Raw genomic sequence first — 24,841 nt, forward strand, 5'->3', positions numbered from 1 at the left:
TTCTTGTTGCTGCAGTGTGTTCAGGTATTAACATATTTTAAAGGTGGATTAAAGTATAGACATAATAAAATAGAAAATAAACAGCAAATATAAACAAATCTACAGTAGAAAAGGCATATATCACAAGTAATGCACAATATCAAATATTCCTGATAAAGATGTATACTACTGAAGCAGAGACATGTATACATATGATAAAAGTAGTCTTAGTAGTATTATAACAGAATCAGACGTGTTCCATGTGTAAGTAATCTCCATTTCTTATTCTATGCATTTATTGATCTGTCATTAATATTTTGTTTTGTTTGTTGTTTACAGATCTTGTGTCTTTGCAGTGCACTGTAATGAACCCCCGATATCAGCCCAGCTCCTTGCCTTCCTAAGAGTCTTCTGCATGACAGAGGGTAAGAAACACACACACACACATACACACACACACACCCCAGCAGGACATTCCCTGTGGAACCTGGAAGCCACAAAGTCTCTGCCGCTTCTCGGAGACGGTCGTCGAGTGACTGCTTCCTCCGTACATCAGTGGAGAGGAAGAGGCGGAGAGGGGGTGGAGGAAAAGAGAAGAGCAAGGCCTGTCCATTCCTCGGCGGGTTAATTGATCAAGGCAGGCCACCAGATGTGTGAAGTTAGCGATCTACCACAGGATTTACAATATTCATCAGCATGTATGCACAATGGCACCGGTGTCATAAATCCCCGACCACACCAGGGCTCTGTCACGGGACACATTCAGAATTACGCTTATATATTATTCACTCTTTAGCTGCATGTTCATTTGTTAATGGCCCCAGTGCCTTGTGTGTGTCCTAACAGATGTGACATGATGGAATAGTGTGCACATACAGCCGGGGAAGAACAGCCTCTTTCACCTTCCCCATGTAACACTTGTGTTTCAGTGTGTAGATCAGAGGCAGCAGAGAAGACGCTCAATGATTTTAGATGACATGCATAACTGCTGATCTCCACCAACATTCTGCTCCAACTCTGCTAGGTCAGGAATTCCTGCCGTAGCAACCTTTTGACACAAAAAGAAGTCATAGTTTTATAAATAGTCGACACATTCTAATGTTCTTCAGTGTCTGATGAGATGATTACCGTAATTTTCGGACTATAAGGCGCACCTGAATATAAGCCGCAGCAGCTAAATTGAATGATGTGTACATATATAAGCCGCACTGGACTATAAGCCACAGGTGTTTTAATGTTTAATTACCATATGTAAGGGTTCGTGCAGAGGGGATTGTCGGGAAAGAGATGGCTGTTTGAGGAAGCTCCCATTTATTAACATTTCAACAAACAAGTTGCATATTTGCATAACGTATTCAAGTGTTACCATTTAGTGCAATAGTAACTACAGAACATGTACTGTGCTATGTAAACTGTACTGTATCACATAGCGTTTCAGACACACAAACTTTTCAACTTTCAAACTTAAACGGTGCGCTCCCAGCGCACGTTTAACACCTTTGCACAAACTGTCTCGCTCTCGTAATGTCTGTCTGTCTGTCTTGCTCTCGTTCTGTCTCTCGTACCACTCTCGGTTCCACTTTTACTTTTGCGCGCTACCTGCCTCACTCTTTTCCGGCCTCCAGCTTTTCCTGCTGGAGCCCGCCGCTTAAAGCTGGGGGGCGCAGACCGGCCAAAGAGCCCATAGAGTTAAAGGTGGTGGACTGTAACCTGTAAAATCCATAGATTTAGGAGATCCCCTAGTGGCCGTTAGCTGTAAAAATCCATAGATTAGCCGCACCGTTATATAAGCCGCAGGGTCGAAAAATGGGAAAAAAGGCGCGGCTTATAGTCCGAAAATTATTATGTTTCTATGTTTTTTTCCGTGTGTCCAAAACTAAGACAGTTAGGTCCAGGTATGGAGAGAACGTTAACACAAAAAGCTAAATGTTTAATGTCAGCCCTTATATAGTAAGCCGGTCTATTCTCCTGCATGTGTTTGATATTTGAACCAGAGCAAACAGTCACCACCCACTACAAAGTGAAAGCCTACAACCTGCATGTTTTCCATGTTGCCATTAGAGATGTTGGATGAGAGATTAGTTAGCAAAAGAGTTAAGCATTTATTGGTTATATGTTTTACTATGAATCAGATCCAAAAGGGATCCAACCATCTGTCCCAGCCCTTGAGGTATTACTTCACAAATTATTCACAAAAATACAAGAAGCAGGGGAAGTCAGCAGCTATCTGCTTTGGAAATGTGATACAATTTAATAAAACAATCATTTGGATTCATTTGAAAGTGGACTGTTTCTTGGTGCACCATAATCAGAGAGAAGTTGCAATTTAAAAAAATGTTTAAGAGGAAATACGAGGTGCATTGATTCTTAGAACTATTTAGAATCTTCATCCTATGGCTTCTTGTTGATGATAGAGATCACGCTGCTGCCACTCTTAGTGTTGAATCTAAAGTAACTGGATCTTTGTTATTGACTGCGTTTTGGTATTATTATTTCATTTTTTCTAAAACTATTTTAAATCGGTTTTGTTTGACATCCGGCTTCATATCAGGTCTAATTAGTTTGAAGGTAAATATCTGCGTGCAAGTTTTGGTTGTGTTTTCATTGGTCTGGTTTGGAATCATGTCGAAAAAACTCTCAGCAATTACTCACACATTTCCACTAACACATGGTTTTGACTGAAGAAGCAATTATCTGCGTTCTTCTCCACATCTTACACACCAATTATCTTTTATAGCCCGAGAATCGCCTTTACTATTTTTCTCTAGTGGTTTTGCAGTTTTGCTTTGGTTTCTTTCACCAGCCCCGACAGCAGTACTGTTATAGTTTTGAGTTTGTGATTCTGTGTATCATCAAGAAGACAGAAGTGTACCACAGAGAAGCTTTAGAGAACTCTGCCAGCTGTTTATATTTCTCTCTGTCAGCCTCAAGACAAATATTGTTACCATCATAGCAACACTGTGCAAGACGCAGTCACAAAAACGTTCAGGTAAAATGTAGACTGAGTTTGAAACTTGATATGGTCCGAGCATGGGGGGGCCACAAGAATATTGTCCCCTGCTCAACCTCCTCATTTTATGCCCATGGCTGCATTTACTTCAGAAAACGTTATAGATGTGCAGGTGAGATCAGAACACTTTTATTCTCTCTGGTTTCAGAGGAACTAAAGGATTACCTGCTCGGAGACGGTGCCGTCAATAAGATCTTCACCCTGGGCAACAGCGAGTTCCCTGTCAGCTGGGAAAACGAGATCAAGATGTGGACTTTCCTGGAGACCAGGGCTGCTCTCCTGCTCAAGACCTACAAGACCACCTCACAGGTCAGTGGACTTGTGTCTAAGTCTTGTTGAAAGCTGTCACAGACGAGGTGTCAAGGGTTCAAGTATGGTTCAAACCAAATGGATTGTCCGAGGGCTCAAAACAGAGCGATACCTCTGAATGGCCACTGACACGTTAGGTAGAATGATAATTCCTTGTAAGATTCTGCCCTCACATCCTGAGGTCATAAAGATTTGGCGAGAGCTTTTACGAAGGTCCGACAAGCACTTAGGAAGTGAATATTTGAAGTTAAAACAAAAAATGTTTAACGTCCTATAATGTATTGTCATCTTCACATTCTTCTTTCTTCCCCTTTTCCTTATTACCTCCTGGTCGTGTCTCCTCTAGGAGGACAGCTCCATGCTTGAGAAAGCAGATCTATCCCTCAATTCTCGCGTGGCAGTCCAGCTCAGCTTGGCTGAAAAGCAGATCCTGGAGAAGGCTTCGGCCAGTGGACGGGCCAAGCGTTTGCACTTTGAGAAGAAGCTAGAGGAGGGAGCTCGGTTGCCTCGATATGAGGAAAGCGATATCGCTTTGCTGGAGAATTCTGATGCAGATTCAAAGCTTCCGATCATTCTACGAAAGTTGGAGGAGGTAGAAGAAGGCCAGGAGATCCAAGTGGAGGAGCACAGTCACTTCCTGAACGGGGACAAGGCTGCCGCTGGTTTTGATCAAGAGGCTAATGGAGGGCTGACGCTGGAGGGGATCAGTGGAGATGTTGATTCAGCTTTGGACTCGATTGGAAGTTCAACCCAGAAGGGCCAAAAGGAAGTAGCAAGCCTAAGTGCCAGTTGAACTGATGATAGTCCCAAAAAACAACTGTGAATAAATGTATTTCACTTACTGCCACAGCCCATGCTATTTATATATTTTTTGTGTCTCTTAAATGACTCTGAAATATTAAAGCTGAAAAAATGCAAAGCTGCAGAACTTTTCAGATTGCACGTTCATCCAGCGTGGCTTTTCTTCGTTTTTTTAAATGCTGTCGGTGTGTCCCTGTGTGCAGAACAGCTTGTAACTAGTGTTAGACCTGCGCACATGAAGCAAGTGAAGGATAGACACCACAAACTGGTTCCAGCACATTGTTAGGTGAGAGAAAATAATAAAAGGAGTTAGGTGAATGTTATTTCCACAAAGCCAAAATGTCTCTAATCTTCTGAATTGGTTGGTTTATTACTGCAGTTTGTCTCCATAAATGTCCTGTATGCTTTGATTTGACAATCGTTTTCTCCGGGGCTTTTTGTGCTATGGAGTTAAGACCATCACTGCCCTCTGCTCTTTTTATCCTGCTTAAAATTATTTCAAGCAAAACATACATGCATACGTCTGAGAACAATTGTTTTAATTGATGGTAGTTGTTATGGTATGATGTGCCAAAATGGAAGATAGTTTTTGCTTGATTTCTTCTTCTTTTTTTACCATCAAAATGTTAATTTCAGTAATTATGTAGTTTCAGTATTCAAGAATGTTGTTTTATTGTGTGTTTTTAAGAAGTTTCTTTATGAGTGTACTTGGTGTATGTTGCAGTGATGATCTGCTGATGTCACCAGAAGGGATTGATGGGTGTGACTCGCTGAGACAGCAGAGGACAGATTATAGAGGTCTCCTGTTGAAAGATTTGAGTTTGACTGCCATAAAATGAGGCAATTTCTACATGAAAAACTTTGTATGAAAGACACGGACGCACTCCGTCAGTAGATTATGTCGCTCTGTAGTTGGTGTTATCTGCAGGGATGGCCCCAAAAACTCAAAAATAAAGACAATAACTTACTAATGGCGCATTTCCACTGCAGGGCCTCGCACGGCTTAGTGCGTTATAGTTAGGCCTTGGCAGTGTTGTGTACTGAAAACCAGTAACTAGTTACCATTACTAGTTACTTCATTTCAAAAGTAACTCAGTTAATTTACTGATTACCTACACCAAAAAGTTCAAAGTAACTAATGCGTTATTATGAACAGTAACGCATTAGTTACTTGAAAAAGGGCTCCCATTAATGCCCTTATAGCCTTCATTTCAGTACTGTTATTGCATTGGAGAATAATACAATCTGTTGACCAAGAAATAGCAATAGAAATAGTAGAAATAGCCTTCATGTGTTCTCCAACATACCGTGCAATGGCTTTATCAACTTTTCCCTGGCTAGCAATCCCTCGGTTAAAATCCAGCCGCTGTTGCTTAGGTGGAGGTGGAGTGGCGTTGGATGAGTCTGGGTCTGTGGTCTTAGCTACTAGCTTTCGTCCCAGCATGTTGTTTCTGCAGATGTTTCAACAGATTTGAATTGCTGTTTTGGGCAGTAGATAGGATCTTTGACCCGCCAAGACACAACTTACATGTAACTAAAACGTTATTTTCTTTGTGCTTGACAAAAGTGAAATAGTGAGAATATCTCCAGGTGGAGAAACTCGACTTGAGCTCCGCCGCCGCCATGATAGTCTTGTTAGTAAACACAAATCCGCCCAAAGCGCGTCTCCGCATGTGACACAGGAAGTATTTAAGTACATTTACTCAAGTACTGTACCTAAGTACAGTTCTCATCTCTGTTCGCCTCGCTGTTGGCGCCACTCACCAACGTCTGGGAGCCGAGACTATATAAAAAAAATAACGGAGTAACGCACCATGTAGTAACGGTAACTGAGTTACTGAATTCAAAAAATAATGCGTTAGGCAGGGGTTCCCAAACTTTGCCATGCCAAGGACCCCCATATAGCATTATCTTCTGGCGTGGACCCCCTGTTGCAATTTTTTTTTTTAAATGATGTGTACAAGTGCCTCCCGATGGAACATGCAGTGCGTTGCCACTACATTTGGGCCTTCTGCCTGATCGAAGCTGTCACTCCGCTTTCTTTGCCTGTCATAGCCCCACTGCCCCATCTGAACACACACCCACACAACGAGACCAGTCAAGTCCGTTTGAGATGATGTACTCATCTAAAACTTGGAAAATGTCTCTTCATGTGGTCCTACCTTCCAGTGCTTTGCAAAATAATATTTCCTCAACAAAGTTGTCTTCTGAAATAAATCTGATGTATGCAAGCAATTCTGAGACATTTGCTACATCCGTGCTCTCATCCAGCTGCAGAGCGAAACATTCACTCGCTCTCACTTGCTCCAAAAGCTGAGCAAATGTTCACTCTCAGTAGCGGCAGCTTGATTCGGATTGGCTTGAAGGGCGGTCGTGTGATTCAAAAACAAAAAATATTAAAAGATTGGCATCAAAGGACACATAGATTGAAAGGTATGCAGTTATTAATAACATCTAAAAAAATAAATCCCTTTTCCCTCAAACTTTGAGTGACCCCCCTGGCGGCCCCCACTTTGAAAAACACTGCGTTAGAGTACTAGTTACTGCCAAAAATAACGGCGTTACAGTACACTGGGCTTTGGTAGGCCAGGCTCACTTTATGCTGCGTTTCCATTACAGTTTAGGAACTGGGGCAGTAACTATAGTAACGCAGTGTAGGCAAAGCCGTGATGTCATCTTCAATGCGAACCACAAAACCAACATCAGCCGTTAGGTGTTAGCCCTCAGAGTTCACAGCTCATCATATCTGTTCAGAAACTGGACAAAAGTTAAACAAGTACAAACCACAGACTGTCTCTGTCATGGAGAATACAGTCGCTGGTTTATTTATATCTGTATAGGCCGTTGTTGTGAGTGTGGACGGTGGGAGTATATATAACGTTGGCTTAGCCGATCTCCATTCAGAAAACACGCATTTCAAAAGGTTTTTCGCCTGCCGTCTGTCTGCAGACTTGTCAAAGCATTAATTCATGGTTTTTACTAACCGGTATCAGTATGTTTTTTACTTCGGCATCATTTTGAAACGTGTATTACAATTAAATCACGGTAAAATATGTTCATTGTGTTGTAGTTGTAGCCACTCACGTCACTCGTTTAGCACTCAGCCCGGTTTTTGGCCCAGAAAGAACCATGATTTTGGAGGGCCAGAAAAACTGTGAAAAAGTACCCGTTAGCCGGAACTACCCCTAGTGGAAACGCAACAAAAAACGGGTCGGGTTTGGCACGGCACGCTTAAACCGTGCTACACGCTGCAGTGGAAATGCGCCATACATGTAAGTTATTTTTGGCCATTCTTACCATTTGAAAACCAGAAAACACGAGACTCATGTAGGCTGATGCAAATTAGCAGGGGACTGATTTATGGAAGCAAATAAGAGACGATGATTTGAATGTTATCAGCCACCACATTTATATAATTTAAATGTTTTACTTTGAAAACCATGTATCTGAATTTTTTTGTTCCAAATTTACGTGAAATAAAAATCTGAAATATCTTGGCACTTAATTTCCATAACTGAATTTCAATGTAATTTTTTCAGTGTTCACAAATTCAGATCTCAAAATTAAAGTTCAAAATGTAATATAAAAATATATTCAGGTTGCTCAAATTGGATTGATGAAATTCAGTTATAAAAATTCAAGTAAAGACAAATTTGAATGGTCAAATTTGGTGCTTCGAATTCGACATCCAAAATGTTGAGGGCGCAACATCCGGGCTACCCGGACAGGATAGGCAATCGATCCTGAATGCAATCGAACCGACTTTTGGCCTATCAGAGCCAAGCGGCAAACTCCGGGACACTGCCAGCGGAAATTCTGCAAACTGTAGGCTCCGTTCTCATACAGATGTAGCGATTCATTTCAGACAGTTTGAAACGCGAGGGCCGTGATTGGTACGTGATCTGCCCTCGCTCAAGGGAAAACCTCCAGCTTGACTTGAGACCGCCCCCGTGATAGATAAATGTAATTATAATGAAGCCAGCTGCAATGAATCATTGATCCACCAGGGGGTGCAGTGGGGTTCCACACTGGAGCTCATGTGAAATAATGTCAGATACAGTATGCTGGATGTACAGCGGAACTTTGTTAAGATCCATATGTCACGGATATCATACTCTGTGCTAAATAAGAGACATGTAATCATGTACAAAACATCACCATGAACAAAATAATGTTGTTTAGTCGAAAAAACCAACGGGAGGAAATGCAGCCCGTCTCTCGATTTGTAATCCTAATTTAATCATCATCTTCACCACGATCATTTATGTTTATGTTCACCGAATTGACATGAAATCACTGACACATATGAATATACTGGATTCAACTTCATTAAAACGTTATTAACGTGCCTAAACTCAATAATTCACTACAAATATTTATATTTTAATGGAGCCTCGTCGGCAGATCAGGATCCCAACGCGCAGCGGAGGGATATTGGTCAATTGATTCTTAGCCGTGATATACTGAGCGTATACCACGGGTAGAATTGTAAATTATCCCTCCGCGTCTGAGAAAAACAGTATACCATCGGGTTGGAAACATACTGGAACAAGAAAGCAGCGGAGAAGTAACGGGGCAGAAGCCCTCCTTTTTGACGCAGCGGTCCAGACATAGACATCAAACGGAAAAAACATATTCAGTGTGCAGTTCCTTTGGCATTAGGGCAGGGATATCTAGTTACTTTTGAAGGTTTAACATAATGAATTGTGCTACTTTTAAAGCAAGCAACGATGTTTTCAAATCTGTAATCAAAGAGGTCCGCAAAAACGCTATCGACCAATCAGATTGCTTGATTGGACTTGTCAGTTTTATAAATATATTTAAATTTCTTCCGTTACGAAACAAACTTACAAAGCATAAAATGGAAACATTTAAGATTAACTTCGACCTCCGGGGGGGTCTTACTGTAGTATTGAGGAGTGGATTGAGCAGTGCCTATCTCCAGAAAAAAAAAGCACCTGAACTACGACATGCAGAGCTACGTGAAGAGCAGGTAGACCAACTGGAAAAGTACCACCATTCAAAAGCTTTCTGATGCGGGTCTTGAAACAAAGCAGAGAAATTATGACCGTTAGTGGCCACAGGTGCGAAAGCTCTCTCCAGAGCTACTGGAAGCTCAATCTCGGGGACCGGAGAAAGTGGAGCAATAATCTCGCCACGCCAAGCAACAGCCTCGAACAACCTCAACCTATACAAGTGACCACGTAAGCCATGCTACTGATGCTGGACAGTTTTTCAGTGGATGCACAATAAACAGCAACATACACATTAATGTAAATAAACAGTCAAATAATGGATCAACGCTCTCTGTCTAATATGTTCGCTTGCTGTTAGTGTTGTTGCATAGCAACCACCTTGCACTATGTTTTGTGCAGAAGGCAAATGAGGGACTATTTTATTTTTGAACATCATTATTTACGAATAAAAACTATTTAAATTAGAGAGTGTATTTTTCTTTCATATTGCCACACTTGGTAACGGTTTTATAAAAGCAATAGCTCACTTCAGGCCGTGATATTTGCTCATTATATCACAGCTAAGGGGCGTGGTTCGGCCCGACGCGAAGCGGAGGGTCGACAATATAATGAGCATATACCACGGTCTGTCGTGAGCTATTGCTTAAATATACCACCTCTGTTTATAACCTATGAAAAAAACTATTAGAAATAGAAGGCTAAAGCTAACGTTAGCAGATAGTGACAATATATGCTAGCTAGCTAGCTCAACGATTCCTTAAATAATATTGCCACAGAAAAACTTTTCAGTTCACATCACGCTCTGCCGCTCCGACAGGGAGCTCTGCTCTGGACACCTGAACGGCCCGTTCTAACAGCTGTTCACCAGCGGTCCAGTCTGTGCCACAGTGACTCCGGACGCGCAGTTAATATTAACGAACGCACCCGTAGGTAATGTAGCTGCTGAAGCTAGACCAGGGGTACTCAAATACAAATCTTAAAGGTCCAACATTTTTTTTTCAATAAGACAAAGGTCCGTTTATTACGGTCATTCAAACTTTTAAACAATTACAACAAGATTCTTAACACGAGGTTGCAAAAACAAAAATAATCTGTATGCAGCAGTTTTCATTGTTATTGTGTCTGTGCTTGATCCCTCAGGGTCGCAGTGTAAGAGCTGCAGTTATGAATAAAGGCAGCCGCACCTTCTTTCATTCAGCATTCCCATTATTGCTTTATAAATGTCTTGCCCCCTTGTGTGTCCACTGAGGTTCGTCAGGCCCAACATCTTCAACAAACTTCCCCTTTGCCTAATCATAAAAACTCACAAACACCAGCAACTGAGCATTGTCAGTGGACTCATCCACAGCTAAGGAAATGCACTGTGCTTTTTGTATTCCATCACAAAGCTGATTCATCAAATCAGCAGCCAGTATTTATGTTCTTCTGGTTGCTGTGGAATCTGAGAGGGGGATTTGCTTGACCTGTTATTTCCTCTTTTAGTTTGCCTTCACACATGGTCTCCATCACTTCAGTCATGCATTATTTTATACTTCAGTTATGATCCAGTGGAAAGCCCTTACGTGCTGGCCTAGTTCAATCAAAGTGGTTACTTTCTTTTGGCTGGGCAGTGTAGTTTTACACACCGTCTTATTTGACTTTCTCAGGACTTGAAACTGTTTTTTGGGGGCAGACCCCCACAAAGAAAAACATATATTTACACACGTAAGGTCATCATCTTAACAGTTTTGTATGCTCATCCGTGAGCAGAGCATCAAGTTGACATGTCTTTTACAGCTGAATGCGGCGATTACCATCTTGTTCAGCAAAACGCCTCACACACTGATTAAGATCAACAGCTTTAGTGCGTTTTGATTCAATGCTGAGTACAGCCAACCTGACAGGCTCTTCTCTGTCATTGCAGACCGCAAATACCTCATTCCTTCAGTACTTGGGTCCGAATGCTTCTCGTTTTGCGCCGTACCGTTCAAATGAAATCGCCGCCTATCATATTTCCAAGCTCGCGCCAGGGCCGGGGGAGGGGTTACAAGGCGTGCGTCTTGTGCTGCATTCACTTGTACTCGGACATTAGAGACTTTCTCTCCGATGAGCCACAACTTTTCTTTCAAAACAAAGCTGCCAACTGGGGTGGCAGCTGGGGTGGCAAGGCCTATTTTGAGGGTAGCAGTTGCCCCCCCATGCCACCCCAGTAGGTGAAACTAGGCTACTAGAGCTCTACAGTACAGATGCAACTAGATGAGCTGTTAACTCTCTGACTTTTTTTTTTTAAACACACGCATTTTTCCCACCCGCATTCCGCGAAGACCCGCCCTACTGTGCCTCTGATTCGCAGACTGTTGGTGGGGGAAAACAACTCTGACGGGATGCTGAATGGGATTGGACCAATGTGTTGACAGACACACACAGACAGTGGAACAGTCGGACATGCAGAGCGCTGTTTGTTGTTGGACACAGCGGAACATTTTGACTCGTTGCGTTGTGGCGATGTCTCGCATATGAAAAGTATAATTTGCTCAGAGTCCAGAGACAGTTGTGGTTCGGTCCGGATCCGGACCGGAGTCCGGACTTTGAGGATGCCTGAGCTAGACCATCATCTCGGAGCAGCAGAGCCTTATTATACATCCATGAGCAGAGCCGACAGGCAGGAAGACTCGAGCACACAGCTCGCACTTCATTATAATATATAAAAAAAGAACACCATGCGTGTCATGATGGCACATAACAGCTCACGGCCGCAGATTACTCCGGGTCCTCCCATACCCCAAAAATATGTTTTATTGCAGATCTACATGAATCACACAAACTACCTATTTTGGATTCAAAACGGCGAATTTCGACAAGCTTGCATCAAGCACAACTGAAACATAACATCTGAAACGATGTAACAACATAATACACTTTGATGCAGCTTGTGATGTGAGGAGTGAGGGACACGGCTTAGAACGGGCGTGTCGCCTGGCAGGACAGGAGAGTGTGCACCAGTCTGCCTTGATCTATGAATTAATGTCCGTGACACTCACTGCTGCCCACAGCTGTTTTATAGAAGGAAAACCTCCTTCACTTCATGAAAGTGTTTTAACCACACACACCTCTACACACACACACTAACACACACACACACACACACACACACACACACACACACACACACACACACACACACACACACACACACACACACACACACACACACGCTTGACATGAAATCAGTGACAAATATGAATATACTGTATTCAACGTCATTAAAACGTTATTAACGTGCCTAAACTCAGTAATTCACTAAAAATATTTATATTTTAATGTGGCCTCGTCTGCAGATCAGGATCCCAAAGCGTAGCGGAAAAAAGCATCTTTTGGCTCATTAACTTGGACTGGTGATTCAGAATTGCTCTGAGTTAACCCCGTCAGTTCTGAAGGCTTGATTGTGGTAGTTAACCATCAGATAATATGTCCAACACCAGCTCTGGTTGATACTATGCCGATGTGTATGACACTATGAACGCAAAATTCTTTATTTATATCACGTTTGATGGGCCACTCGTCTTTCCGTAGCTCCAGAACTTTTCCATCACAAATGTGTGGATATTGGATTCAATCATGTACGAATATTGGACACATTATGTATTTTTGCCTCTTTCCGTGTGTGTTGAGTGTGTGTGATCCTCACCAGCTCCTGGGCAGTCACCTCCTCACACTTTATGCAGGATCGTTCTGGGTCCCTGTGCAGTAAGGACACCAGGCCTGAAGCTGTCGGAGATTACACTTCATCCCACTCCTCTTTTGTTGTGTGGTGTTGCTCTAAACCTTAATCTTTGGATCAAGCCCTCTCCTCATCCAGAGACTGGAGGTCATCGACTGTCTCTTATTCCTCTCCGTTCTCCTTTTGTTGGAGGCAAAAAGGTTTATTTTAATGTATTTTCCTCTTTCTTGCCCCTGGCCTTATTATCAATTTATAAAATAAACATTATCTTGAATCATTTAATTCACGGCAATTACATTTTAAAATGGCCCATTCATATTTAATTGAGCTCTCCGATAAAACCCCTTTAATCCTTGAATATATTATTATAATGGCCAATGGGATGGGCAGCGGAGAGCAAGGCATGTCCAGTATTGTTAGTCCTTGCTGTGTCAGGGACCAGCACTCCAAGTAATCCCGCCCTATGAATTATAAAATGCCAACCAATTATTCAATTATTGTGGATTGTCATGCACATGTTTATGTCACCATGCTGCTGATGAGGGGGGGGGGGGGGGTCAGGTTAAAGACAGCAGCGTCTAAGGAAGTGTGTGAACGTGATGGACAGACAAACACATCGTTATGTTGCTCTGCCTGTTTTAGTCCACTGCATTAACACTGATGCAGGATTCCTAGAAAGTGACTTCAACATTAAGGACCGTCTCAGTATTGCTTAGATTACTTACAGTAACAAAGATGTCTAAACGGAATATATACAGAATATAATCTATTAGATGTATTTAAGAGTAAAGTCTTAATATTTTTGGATAAAGTCATAGACTTTCCGAGGAAAAAAACAGTTTTAAGTGCTGAATAATATATCAAAAATATAACAAGGTGTTACATGATAATTTTAGGAGTCAAGTTCGTCACAGAACCGGCTCTGCAATCTATGACTTCTGCAAAATGGAACAATAGACCTTTAAAGGTGGGGCAGGTAATTTTGGAATAGTGGAGTGCAGAGCTTCGTGACCACACTGTTTTAGCGCAGTGCTGCTGTACAGACCGACGTTAACAGCAGCCCTGTCTGTGCACACGGAAACCGACTCTGTCTTCCGGTGATCTAACCGCCTTCCGGAAAAGCTTCACAAGTACGTCAGTACGCAAATGCGCTTTGTGACACAAGTGACGGTACGCATTTCAGATTGTTGCCGCGCATACCTACCTGGGTACCACTTATGTGCACCCCCGTTTATAACCTCATTTAGCTTAGGAATCACTGGACCTCCCTCACCGAAAGGAGAGGAGAAAATGCTGCCCCACAATGCCTTGCAGCCGCAGCATTTGCCATCTCACAACAATCGGTCGTTCATGGAAACAACCGATTATGACCGAGAAATGATATCATAAAAGTGACGGTGCTTATTAAGCATTTTTTTTAAATGCGGTAAGTTGCTTTGTTTTGAACGTTCATCAGTATTATAATCAGGGGCGGACTGGCCATCGGGACGTTCGGGCCAGCATAACGTACTTTCCAATTGCCCGCTCGGGCCACTAAAAATATTGCTTTAAAAAAATGTGTCCTGTGGTATTGGTATTTTGAATAGCAATTTAGTTAAATTGTTTAGTTTATCACAACATAGCATTCCGTGAGTCGGTTGCAGGTCGGTTGTCGTTGTTGGGTGAAAAGCAAACAGCTGTTTGCTGCGGAGCGCAGCGCGAGCAGGCTCCCGTGAGCGGGAGCGCGCTCCTTCACGACAGACTATCGCGCCACCTAACTATTAGCCAAAATGTTTTTAATACCAGCGGTAACCGGCCAAGCACCGGGCAAAAAACAATCTTCAAAAAGAAAAAAGAAAGTTACCGGAGGAGTTAAAGGAGAGTGACAGGGAGCATGAGAAGAAGAGGGATAGAAAGTTTCAGCCAGCTTGATCAATGGAGTTGGCTTCTAGTGGTGCAGTGACGCGTCCTAAAACCCTTTTATAATCTATCAATTAGACTTATGATTCGAAAATTATAAAAGTAGGGTAGACATGTGGAGATTATCCGGCTGAACAAAACATGCATTTATCAAACAGGTTTGTTTTCCACAGACCTTATTCCCAGCTATTTTCCAAAACCCTGTGGAGAAATCGCATTGCTTTTTGTCGAGGGAACCAGCGGCTTACTTCCTGGTTTTAGGACGCGTCACTGGCTGCACCTCTCAATATGATGCCAATATAAACGAGGTCTTCTGTCGGCTCTGTATACCAATGCCGATCTATGCTTACAAGTAAGTGAAGAGTAGACAATATAAAGGTATTGGCGAAATATCCCAGCAGTTTAGGATAATGAAGGTTCTAATCAAATCAATTACATAGCCATTACATGTCTAACTCCTAATGACAGGAAGGCAGAAAGTGCATTATACAAATAATAATACTCATAATAATAGCACTCATTTTTTAACAATGACCACAATATCATTATTTGAATAAACAAAATATGAACAATTGAGGAAAATGAGGAGGAACTGATGATTCAAATGTTGTAGTACAAGTAGTAATGTAGTTAGTGCATACATTACTATTGCAACAAATGTGTTAATTTTCTTCATTATTAGTCGATTTTTTTTTTGGACGAATGTTCCGGGCCAGTGGTTACAATGGTGGGGCCAGTGATAATATAATGCCAGTGGCATTTTACCCTTAATGTCTACCTCTGCGGTAAGTCACGAGCACCGAGGTGGGCCGGCGGTACCGAAGTGGGGCGGTCGAGAGTCCCGGGCTGATTTGTAGTCCCAGTCCGCCCCTGATTATAATCAAAGAGAAATATGAACGTTAGTTTTTACTGAAATCATCAAATAAAGTCAACATTTTAAAGTCTCAACTGAGCTGTGTGTTAAGGCCTAGAGAATATTGGACCCCAAAGCAAAAGAATAGAGAGAGATGGTCAAAAACAAAGAGCTTTATTAAAGCAGAGGAACAGAAAAACGGTAGTGGAGGCAGGAAGCTGGCTGGCATGGAGACGTCAGAGACAGGAGGCAAAAAACCCAAGCAACAGATCATAGGGACAAGGAGAGCAGTGAGACACACCGGAGGGTCGAAGCACAAAGGAATTATCTGGCAGGGAAGTGGCATGAGGACCTGGCTTTTATATCCACAGGTGAAGAGGTGAGTGGAAACAGGTGTGCCTCGTCTGCTACTGGGAGGAGCCAGCCAACTCCCTGTCACACACCAGCCCTGCAGAGGAAAACAGAGAAGGGAGGGGGGAGACAGGAAAAAACACAAAAAGAGCACACAACAAAACCAAAACTAAACAGAATCATCACAGTACCCCCCTCCCCCCCTCAACGGACGCCTCCTGGCGTCCTACCAGGCCCGTCCGGGTACCTAACATAAAAGTCCCCAAGGAGATCAGGGTCCAAAATAAGGGAGCGGGAGATCCACGAATGCTCCTCTAGCCCGTACCCCTCCCAATCCACCAAGTACTGGAACCCCCGGCCTCGCCTTCGCACATCCACAACCGTTGGACGGTGAAAGCAGGGTGATTGTCAATAATCCGGGGGGGAGGAGGGGGCTCGGCCGGAGGGCTCAGAGGACTGGAGGAAACTGGCTTGAGAAGTGACACATAAAATGATGGGTGGACATTCAAGGAAGCAGGCAGCTTGAGCCTAACCACAGCGGGATTAATAATCCTTTCAATGACAAATGGGCCAATGTACATGGGTGCCAGTTTGTGGGATTCAGTCTGGAGTGGAAGATCATGGGAGGACAGCCAGACCTTTTGGCCGGGCTGGTAGTCCGGGGCTGGAGTGTGATGGCGGTCTGCAAGTCTTTGGTTGCGAGCAGCAGTGCGAGTGAGAGCTGCCCGAGCTTCATGCCAGACTCTGCGGGCACGCCGAAGATGCCCCTGCACTGAGGGAACTGCCACATCCCTCTCCTGGGTGGGGAAGAGAGGGGGTTGGAACCCAACAGAAGCCATGAATGGTGACATACCTGTGGCGGAGCAAACCAGGGAGTTGTGGGCATATTCAACCCAAGGCAGGTGGGAGGCCCAGGAGACTGGATGGTGAGAAGAGACACAGCGAAGGGCTGCCTCCAGGTCCTGATTAGCACGCTCAGTCTGGCCATTGGTCTGGGGGTGGTAACCTGATGACAAACTGGCCGACGCCCCCAACGCCCGGCAAAAAGCTTTCCAAACTCTAGAGGCAAATTGCGGACCCCTGTCTGAAACAATGTCCTGAGGAATGCCATGCAATCTAAAAACATGCTGGGTGATTAGTGTAGCAGTCTCCAGAGCAGAAGGTAATTTAGGTAGGGGAACGAAGTGTACAGCCTTGGAAAAGCGATCAACAATAGTCAGGGTAACTGTATTACCTTAAGATGGTGGAATACCCGTCACGAAGTCCATGGCGATGTGAGCCCAAGGCCGATTAGGAATGGGAAGAGGGCGGAGAAGACCAGCAGGGGCGCGGTGGGATGCCTTACTGCGGCGCAGATGGAGCAGGCGGCGACATACTTCTTGGCATCAGAGGACATGGAGGGCCACCAGAAGCGTTGCTGGAGGAGGCCTAGAGTCCGAAGTGGTCCTGGATGGCAAGCTATCTTAGAATCATGTCCCCACTGGAGCACTGAAGATCTGGCGTGTGGTGGAACGAACAGCCGACCCGGTGGACAATCCTCAGGAGCTGGATGGTCCTCTTGTGCCTCCTGGACCACCCTCTCAACCTCCCACCTGGCTGCTCCCACAACACAGGAGGATGGAAGAATGGTCCCCACGGATGGCTCCTCAACCGGAGGAGCGAACTGACGTGACAGGGCTTCCGCCTTGATGTTCCGTGAGCCTGGCCGATAGGTGAGGGTGAAGCTGAACCGGTCCAGAAAAGCGCCCACCGAGCCTGGCGGGAGTTGAGTCTGCGAGCAGAACGGAGATAAGATACGTTTCTGTGGTCAGTCCATACCAAAAACGGGTGAGTCGTGCCCTCAAGCCAGTGCCTCCACTCCTGCAGGGCTAAGACTACTGCCAGTAGCTCCGATTTCCCACATCATAGTTCCTTTCTACCGGGGAGAGTCGGCGGGAAAAGAAGGCGCAGGGATGCAACTTCTGGTCGGAGGCCGGCGCTGGGAGAGGACTGCCCCGATACCAGTGTCGGAGGCATCCACTTCAACCACGAAAGGGGCTGAAGAATCAGGGTGAGATAACACAGGAGCAGAGGAAAAAAAACACTTCAACATAGCAAAAGCAGCCTCTGCTGCAGATGACCACACAAAGGGAACTTTAACTGAGGTGAGCTTGGTGAGTGGGGTGGCTGCTCGACTATAGTCACAAATAAACCTGCGGTAAAAATTGGCAAAACCAAGGAACCTTTGGAGTTGCTTTCTCGTTGTAGGAGTGGGCCATTCGGCCACTGCCATTACTTTGGCAGGGTTGGCTCTGACCTGCTCCTTCTCCACCACAAAACCCAGGAATGAAACAGAGGAAACATGAAATGCACACTTCTCAGCCTTCACATAAAGTCTGTTGTCCAGCAGTCTCTGCAGCACCAACCTCATGTGTTGGACATGTTCTTGGGGGTCACGAGAGAAAATGAGGATATCATCAAGATACACAAAGACAAATCTGTTTGGCATATCATGAAGGACATCGTTAATGAGTGCCTGAAACACAGCAGGGGCGTTAGTTAACCCAAAAGGCATAACTAAATATTCAAAATGTCCCAGGGGCGTCTTAAACGCAGTCTTCCACTCGTCTCCCTCCTTTATCCTTACTAGGTGGTAGGCATTTCGGAGGTCCAACTTTGAGAAGATGTTGGCTTGATGGAGGAAACCAAAAGCTGAGTCTATGAGCAGGAGAGGATACTTATTCTTCACCGTGATGTCATTCAAGCCCCTGAAATCAATACAGGGGCATAGAGTCTTATCCTTCTTGTCAACAACAAAAAACCCCGCCCCCAATGGAGAGCGAGAAGGGTGAATGAGACCAGTAGCAACAGAGTCAGTGATATAAGTCTCCATGGCCTCCCTTCAGGCTTGGAGATATTATAAAGTCTGCTCGAAGGCAAGGGAGCCCCGGGGAGCAAGTCAATGCCACAGACTATATTGATACTCAGAGGGAACTGACGTGAGGTCAACAGGTATGGGGGGAACAGGTTTGGAAGTAACTGTGGTGGGTATGGCAGAGTGTAAACAGTGAGAGTGGCCGAACAAACTCCAATTGACAATGGATAAGGTGGCCCAGTCTATGTGTGGGTTGTGGAATTTAAGCCAGGGGAGACCTAACACCAGCGGAGAAAGGGGTGAGGGAATGAGATAAAGGGAAATGGTCTCGTGATGATTACCTGAGAGTAACAGTGACACTGGGGCAGTACGGTGAGTTACACGGGCTAGAAGCCTACCATCAAGAGAAAACATTTTTTTGGGCTCGGGAAGGGGTTCTGAGGGGAAATTAGACTGGAAAACAATATCAGAGTCAATAAAATTGTTTTCAGCCCCTGAATCAACTAAGACTTGGAGAGGAAGGGAAACTTGTGAACTAGAAACGTACCCTTTAACTGGAGGCAATTAGCGTGGGAAGGGGAGACAGAAGTATGGCTCACCAGCGCCCCTCCCCTGGCTGCTGAGCCTGCTCTTTTGGCCGAGCGGAACAGTTGGCTCGAATGTGGCCAGCCTGGCCACAGTATATGCAGAGCCTCTGGAGGAAGCGGTGTTCACGTTCGGCAGGTGAAAGCCTCATTCTCCCCAGCTGCATAGGCTCCCCTGGGCTTAGGGATGAGGAGACTGATGGAAGTGGGTCCCGGTAGGGGAAAGGCTCCCGGCGTTGGTTAGGAGTTGCAGACTGTCCAGGCGGACGTGGTGACTTGGGTTGGGAAAAGGGGAGAGGGAATCTCTGCCTGTCTGTTCTCTCTCTACGCCTCTCACGGAGGCGATTATCTAAGCGAATGGCCAAAGAAATTAATTCCTCAAGGGACGAAGTCTCATCTCGAGCAGCTAGCTCGTCCTTTAACTCCTCGTTTAATCCACGGGAAAAAACTAGAGCCGTCTCGCCCAACTCGCTCTCTGCTGCGAGAATGCGGAAATCAATTGGGTATGTGGAGACTGACTCTGAACCCTGGCATAAAGAAAGGAGCCGATTACCGGCCTCCTTACCCTGAAGCGGGTGGTCAAAAACTCGAAGCATCTCGGTCTCAAACACAGGAAAGGAGTTATAGATAGCTGGATTACCCTTGGCTATGGCCACCGCCCATGCAGACGCTTTACCCGATAACAAACTCATAACGAAAGCTATCCTAGTTCTGTCAGAGGAGTAAGTTAAAGGTTGCTGATCAAAAACTAGGGAGCACTGGTGAAGAAACTGACTGCATGTCCCTGAATCACCTGAATACCTCACAGGGGTCGGGATGAATGGTTCACGGGGTTGGCCGGGATGAATGACTGGAATATCAGGAGCTGGAGGCGGTGGCGCAGGAGCTGGAGCTGGAGCCGTCAGAGCGTTGAGCTGGGTGAAAGACTGGTCCAAGCGGCCGCTGAGCTGAGTGACACCGGCAGTAAGGTTGTGGAGGGATTCCATGTCTCCTTGCAGAGCTTGTTCGTGCTGCCCAACACGACCTCCCTGTGTGGAAAGAGCCTGCTTAAATCTCTCAGTCTCTGCGGGGTCCATGCTTTGGCCAGATAATTCTGTTAAGGCCTAGAGAATATTGGACCCCAAAGCAAAAGACTAGAGAGAGATGGTCAAAAACAAAAAGCTTTATTAAAGCAGAGGAACAGAAAAACGGTAGTGGAGGCAGGAAGCTGGCTGGCACGGAGACGTCAGAGACAGGAGGCAGATTATCACAAATGTTACATTTGTCTCAGTGGACTTCACAGTTTGTACAGAATATCAGTATGACAATACGACACCCTCTGTCCTTAGACCCTCACATCGTACAAGTATAAATGATTATCCACAGATCAGATGTGTGTCACTCCTGTGGAAGCACTTTGGAAATGATACACGCGCAGCGGAGCAGGTCACGCGCACCTGACACAATTTGTTGTTTGTATTTTTCGCTACGTTCTCTTTTTTGAATGGTTGAATAACGTTCAACTTCCCCGAAGATCTCGACGCGAAGCCTGAAGGGTAAACACCAGGTTTACTAATCTACCCGCACAATTTGTCTGGTGTCGGAATGTCTCGCTATGTTAGTACATTCTTAAAAAACAAAACACCATTTAATTTTGGGTTAAAATGTGTTGTAACTGCGTTACTGAGCATTGTAACGGGTAATATATTACCCACATTTCATTAGTAATGCGTTACATTACTTCGTTACAGCAAAAAGTAATATATTACTGTAACTCTGTTACTTTTGTAACGCGTTACACCCAACACTGCTTGTTAGACGCTTTTATCCAAAGCGACTACATACTCAATACTGTGGGGAACCCCCACAGAGGGATTTTGACAGGGTTGTTGCACTAAAGATCCAAGCGTGCACAGAAGAAATCTGAGAGCAGACATTTCACGAGTGCACAGAAACAGCCTGAGTGCGAGGAGAAGGTTTTAAGCTGGAACACAGGAAACCTGTAAGCGCAGCAATATATCTGAGTGCAAGCGTACAGTTTGAGCAGAAGCAGAGCAAATCTAAGCGCAAGCAGGCACTATTTGAGTGTGAGGACAGGATTTGAGGGAAAGAAATACATATTCTGAACGTGAAATCAATAAAGTATGCTCTCAAATGTAAAGACCACGCTCTTGAATAAAGATAGGGAATAACCCACATATGTATTCCTATGTGCATCACACTGCAGCAGTCACGTCCGTGCGGCTGATACTTTCTCTCGCTTTCCTTTTCATACTGCCTGTCACTTTCCCTCTAATCTTCCTGTGGTTATTGTTTCTCTGTTTTTCTCCCAGCCGTTTTAAAAACATTTTAGGCTAGTAAAAGTTGAAACATTGCTTTATGCCGCTGCAGAATGTAGTGGACTCGCGGGAGCGAGTAGAGGACGCGCGAGAGCGTGCAGCTGGCGGTCCGCTCTCGGGCTCAGTCTACATTTCATCCAACTTTGCATTAACGAAACAATTTCACAACAGACCCTGACAAACTCACAAACACACAAAACAAATGATTAAAATGAGTGACTTACTTTTCCGCCGTCAAAACACTGCTTCTTGAACGACTCTTCTTTGCAGATGAAAAAATCCTTCGATTTGTCCCGATGCAGAGGATGTTTTGTTTGGAGATGCCGGTCCATTTTATTCATTTTCAAGCTTCCGTTACTGAGCACCTCTCCACATAAAACACACTGAGGCCGCTCCTCTCCATTTCTAACAGCTTTTCTGAAGCCAACGTTTAAAAACTCGACTTTGTATCGTCTTTTTGCCATCATGTACGATCGGGATTAATCAACAGACAATAAACAAACAGCGCAAAAACTTTCACGGGGGACGCGTCAGAGCTGATACAAATACAATCTTTTATCTTGTGTTTATTTGTATTTAGAAAATTAAATCATTCAATATACAATGCTATATTGCATAATTTCATTTTCAAAATTAAAAATAAAATACAAAAATTATAAAAAAAATTGTATTTGCAACGCAGCCATCAGCTCTGACGCTGTCTGTGTGTGTAGCAATGCATTTAACTGGCGACCCAATCAAAACGGGTCCGCCACCCATTTTGGGTCGTGACCCTGAGTTTGGGAACGGCTGATCTAGAGGACTCTTAGACCATGAGAAACCAAATTGTCTGGTCTGATGAAATTTGGCCTGAATGCCAAGCATCATGTCTGGAGGAAACTAGGCACCACTCATCACTTGACCAACACCCTCCCTACAGTGAAGCATGGTGGTGGCAGCATCATGCTGTGGGGAGGTTTTTCAGCAGCAGAAAATGGGAGACCAGTTAGGATCAAGGGAAAGATGAATACAGCAATATACAGAGAGATCATTGATGAAAACCTGCTCCAGAGCGCTCTGGACCTCAGACTGGGGCAAAGGTTCACCTTTCAACAGGACAATGACCCTAAGCACACAGCCACGATAACAAAGGAGTGGCTTCAGGTCAAGTCTGTGAATGTCCTTGAGTAGCCCAGCCAGAGCCTATGGGGGTGAGAGGTGAGCAATATTGGGGGCAGCCGAAGAAAAGAGGAAGAGGAGAGCGAAGGTGAGGCAGGAGTGGGGGGTGGGGGGTTAACCCTTTCCAGATGCAGCTCCCACCCAGCTTTGGGTGTCATTTTATTATATTTGTCTCCATTTTGACTTTCTTGCACTTCATACTATGTCACCTATCCTAGCTCAAGATTACTTGGGTTGTATACACATTTTGTTGGTTTTATAGGAATTATAGTGCATTGGTTTTTGAAGGTGTAATTAAGAGCAGTGCAGAACAGCCTTCACCTTCGGTTGCTTGTAGTCTGAACGTAGCACTGTTTTCAAGTCACCAGCTTGCTAATGAAAGTCATATCATGTTATTCAGACAGTAAATAAGAGCAGCCAAGTGAGAAGAACCATTCGTGTAAAAGATACAAAACATTTCTCACTACTACACCCACTTCCAAAATATTTTAAAATGTACAAGCAACTTGCAACATGGCTGCAAAGCATCGCTGACAACTACAACTGCACTTATCCAATTTTATAGTAATTACAAAGGAGTTTTTCAAAAGGGTGTGTGTGAGTGTGTGTGTGTGTGTGTGTGTGTGTGTGTGTGTGTGTGTGTGTGTGTGTGTGTGTATGCCATTGTGCAGAATGATATGCAGTATGTACCACCACCTGCTAAAGGAGGAACGTTTAGAGGATTTTCTGAAACTACTTTGAAAACAGGTTGTGCGGTAATATGCATCTTACAAGTGTGATGTAGACACAGCTGTAAGTGCAAAGACAAAGTAAACTGAACTTGAAGTAGGAGAAGGTTGAGTCCAACTGTTGCCAGAACAATGTTTTCATATTCATAAACTGTGGATATTTAAATGAGGGGATATGATTTGTTGTCATTTAAAAATTGTTAAGGAGTTAATTGACATTTCATGATTGTGATAATTCTCTCTGACCAATCACATGTCTGCAGTGTTTCTAGACCCCCATTTAGTAAAGCTTAGAACCTCAGCTGTGGTGGTAACAAAGAACGCAGGTACTAAACCTAGTGGAAAAAAGTGCAAGCGTAGAGTTGAGCTTAGTGGAGTGGAGCAGCACCATTCAGAGGAATGTGACATTTGTTATCCCGAAGTCCTGCAAGCTGATGTGAGTCAACTTCCTGTGTAGAGACAGTTCCAGGAGCTTTAAAAAAAGAAGGATATGAGTTCCTCCCTCAGTTCCCTACACATCATGCTCTTTCTTCTTTTCAATACGCCTAGTGTCTATTCTTCACTCACGTTATTCCCCCTCCCAGACACACACACACAAACAAATGTGAACACAATCATCCATACATTTCTTAATTGACCTGAGGTGTGGACAGAGGCACCACTTAGTCACCTGACATGTAGATCAATCACCTAATTGATTCCCTTAACCCTTAACAAGGTGTGTCTGCAATGAAGGACATCTGATTCATTCACACACATGCACAAAAACACACACACTTGTTTTGCATGTGGCAGGCGGTGAGTGTCTGCTTGATGGATCTGCTGCTGCAGAGCTACGAGCACTCCTTTGTGTCATGTACTCTATGTTGTACTGCAGCCGTTTTCAAAATGTGAGGCGCGTCTCCCCTGGGGGGTGCCAGAGAGCTTCAGGGGAGGCGCAGCGTGAGACAACAAATAACGAGAAAAAGATTAGTTAAGTGACACTTGCACACTTTTGGATGTCTGTGGAGACCGAGTTCCCCCACCTCGCCAAAAAGGCTGTAAAAGTGCTCATTCCATTCACCTCGGCCTATGTGAGTGCAGGTTTTCCGCATTGACTTAGATCAAAAGCAAGTACCGGTCAAGGCCGCAGCCAGAGGATGATCTACGTTTATTCCTGTGTGCATCAAAGAGGCAGACTCATTGTTCCCACTAAAGTAGGGGTGAGTGTAATAACGAGGCAAAGTTGACGTTCAGTGTGTTGCCGGGAGCATACACGGATGTATCCACGATGTTGAAAATGTAAAAAATGTTAAAAAAATATGTGTTGAGAACACGGCGT

General features: G+C 44.4%; 2 protein-coding genes across 3 annotated transcripts in view; one reads left to right on the forward strand and one right to left on the reverse strand.

Moving 5' to 3' along the window:
- setd3 (SET domain containing 3, actin histidine methyltransferase) overlaps positions 1-4,246 on the forward strand; it is a 33,276-nt gene extending 29,030 nt beyond the window's left edge. The window contains exons 11-13 of the mRNA XM_079641494.1: positions 319-404; positions 3,138-3,298; positions 3,645-4,246. Of these exons, the coding sequence (XP_079497620.1) occupies positions 319-404; positions 3,138-3,298; positions 3,645-4,091 (694 nt within the window). The 3' untranslated portion in view covers positions 4,092-4,246. The remainder of the gene's footprint in view (positions 1-318; positions 405-3,137; positions 3,299-3,644) is intronic.
- The window catches only part of LOC307045909 (uncharacterized protein), a 600,354-nt gene that overhangs the window by 437,208 nt on the left and 138,305 nt on the right, over positions 1-24,841 (reverse strand). The gene's annotated exons all lie outside the window — the stretch shown is intronic.

The sequence above is a fragment of the Notothenia rossii genome, assembly GCF_949606895.1.
Source record: "Notothenia rossii genome assembly, chromosome: 7".
In the NCBI taxonomy this organism is placed as follows: domain Eukaryota; kingdom Metazoa; phylum Chordata; class Actinopteri; order Perciformes; family Nototheniidae; genus Notothenia; species Notothenia rossii.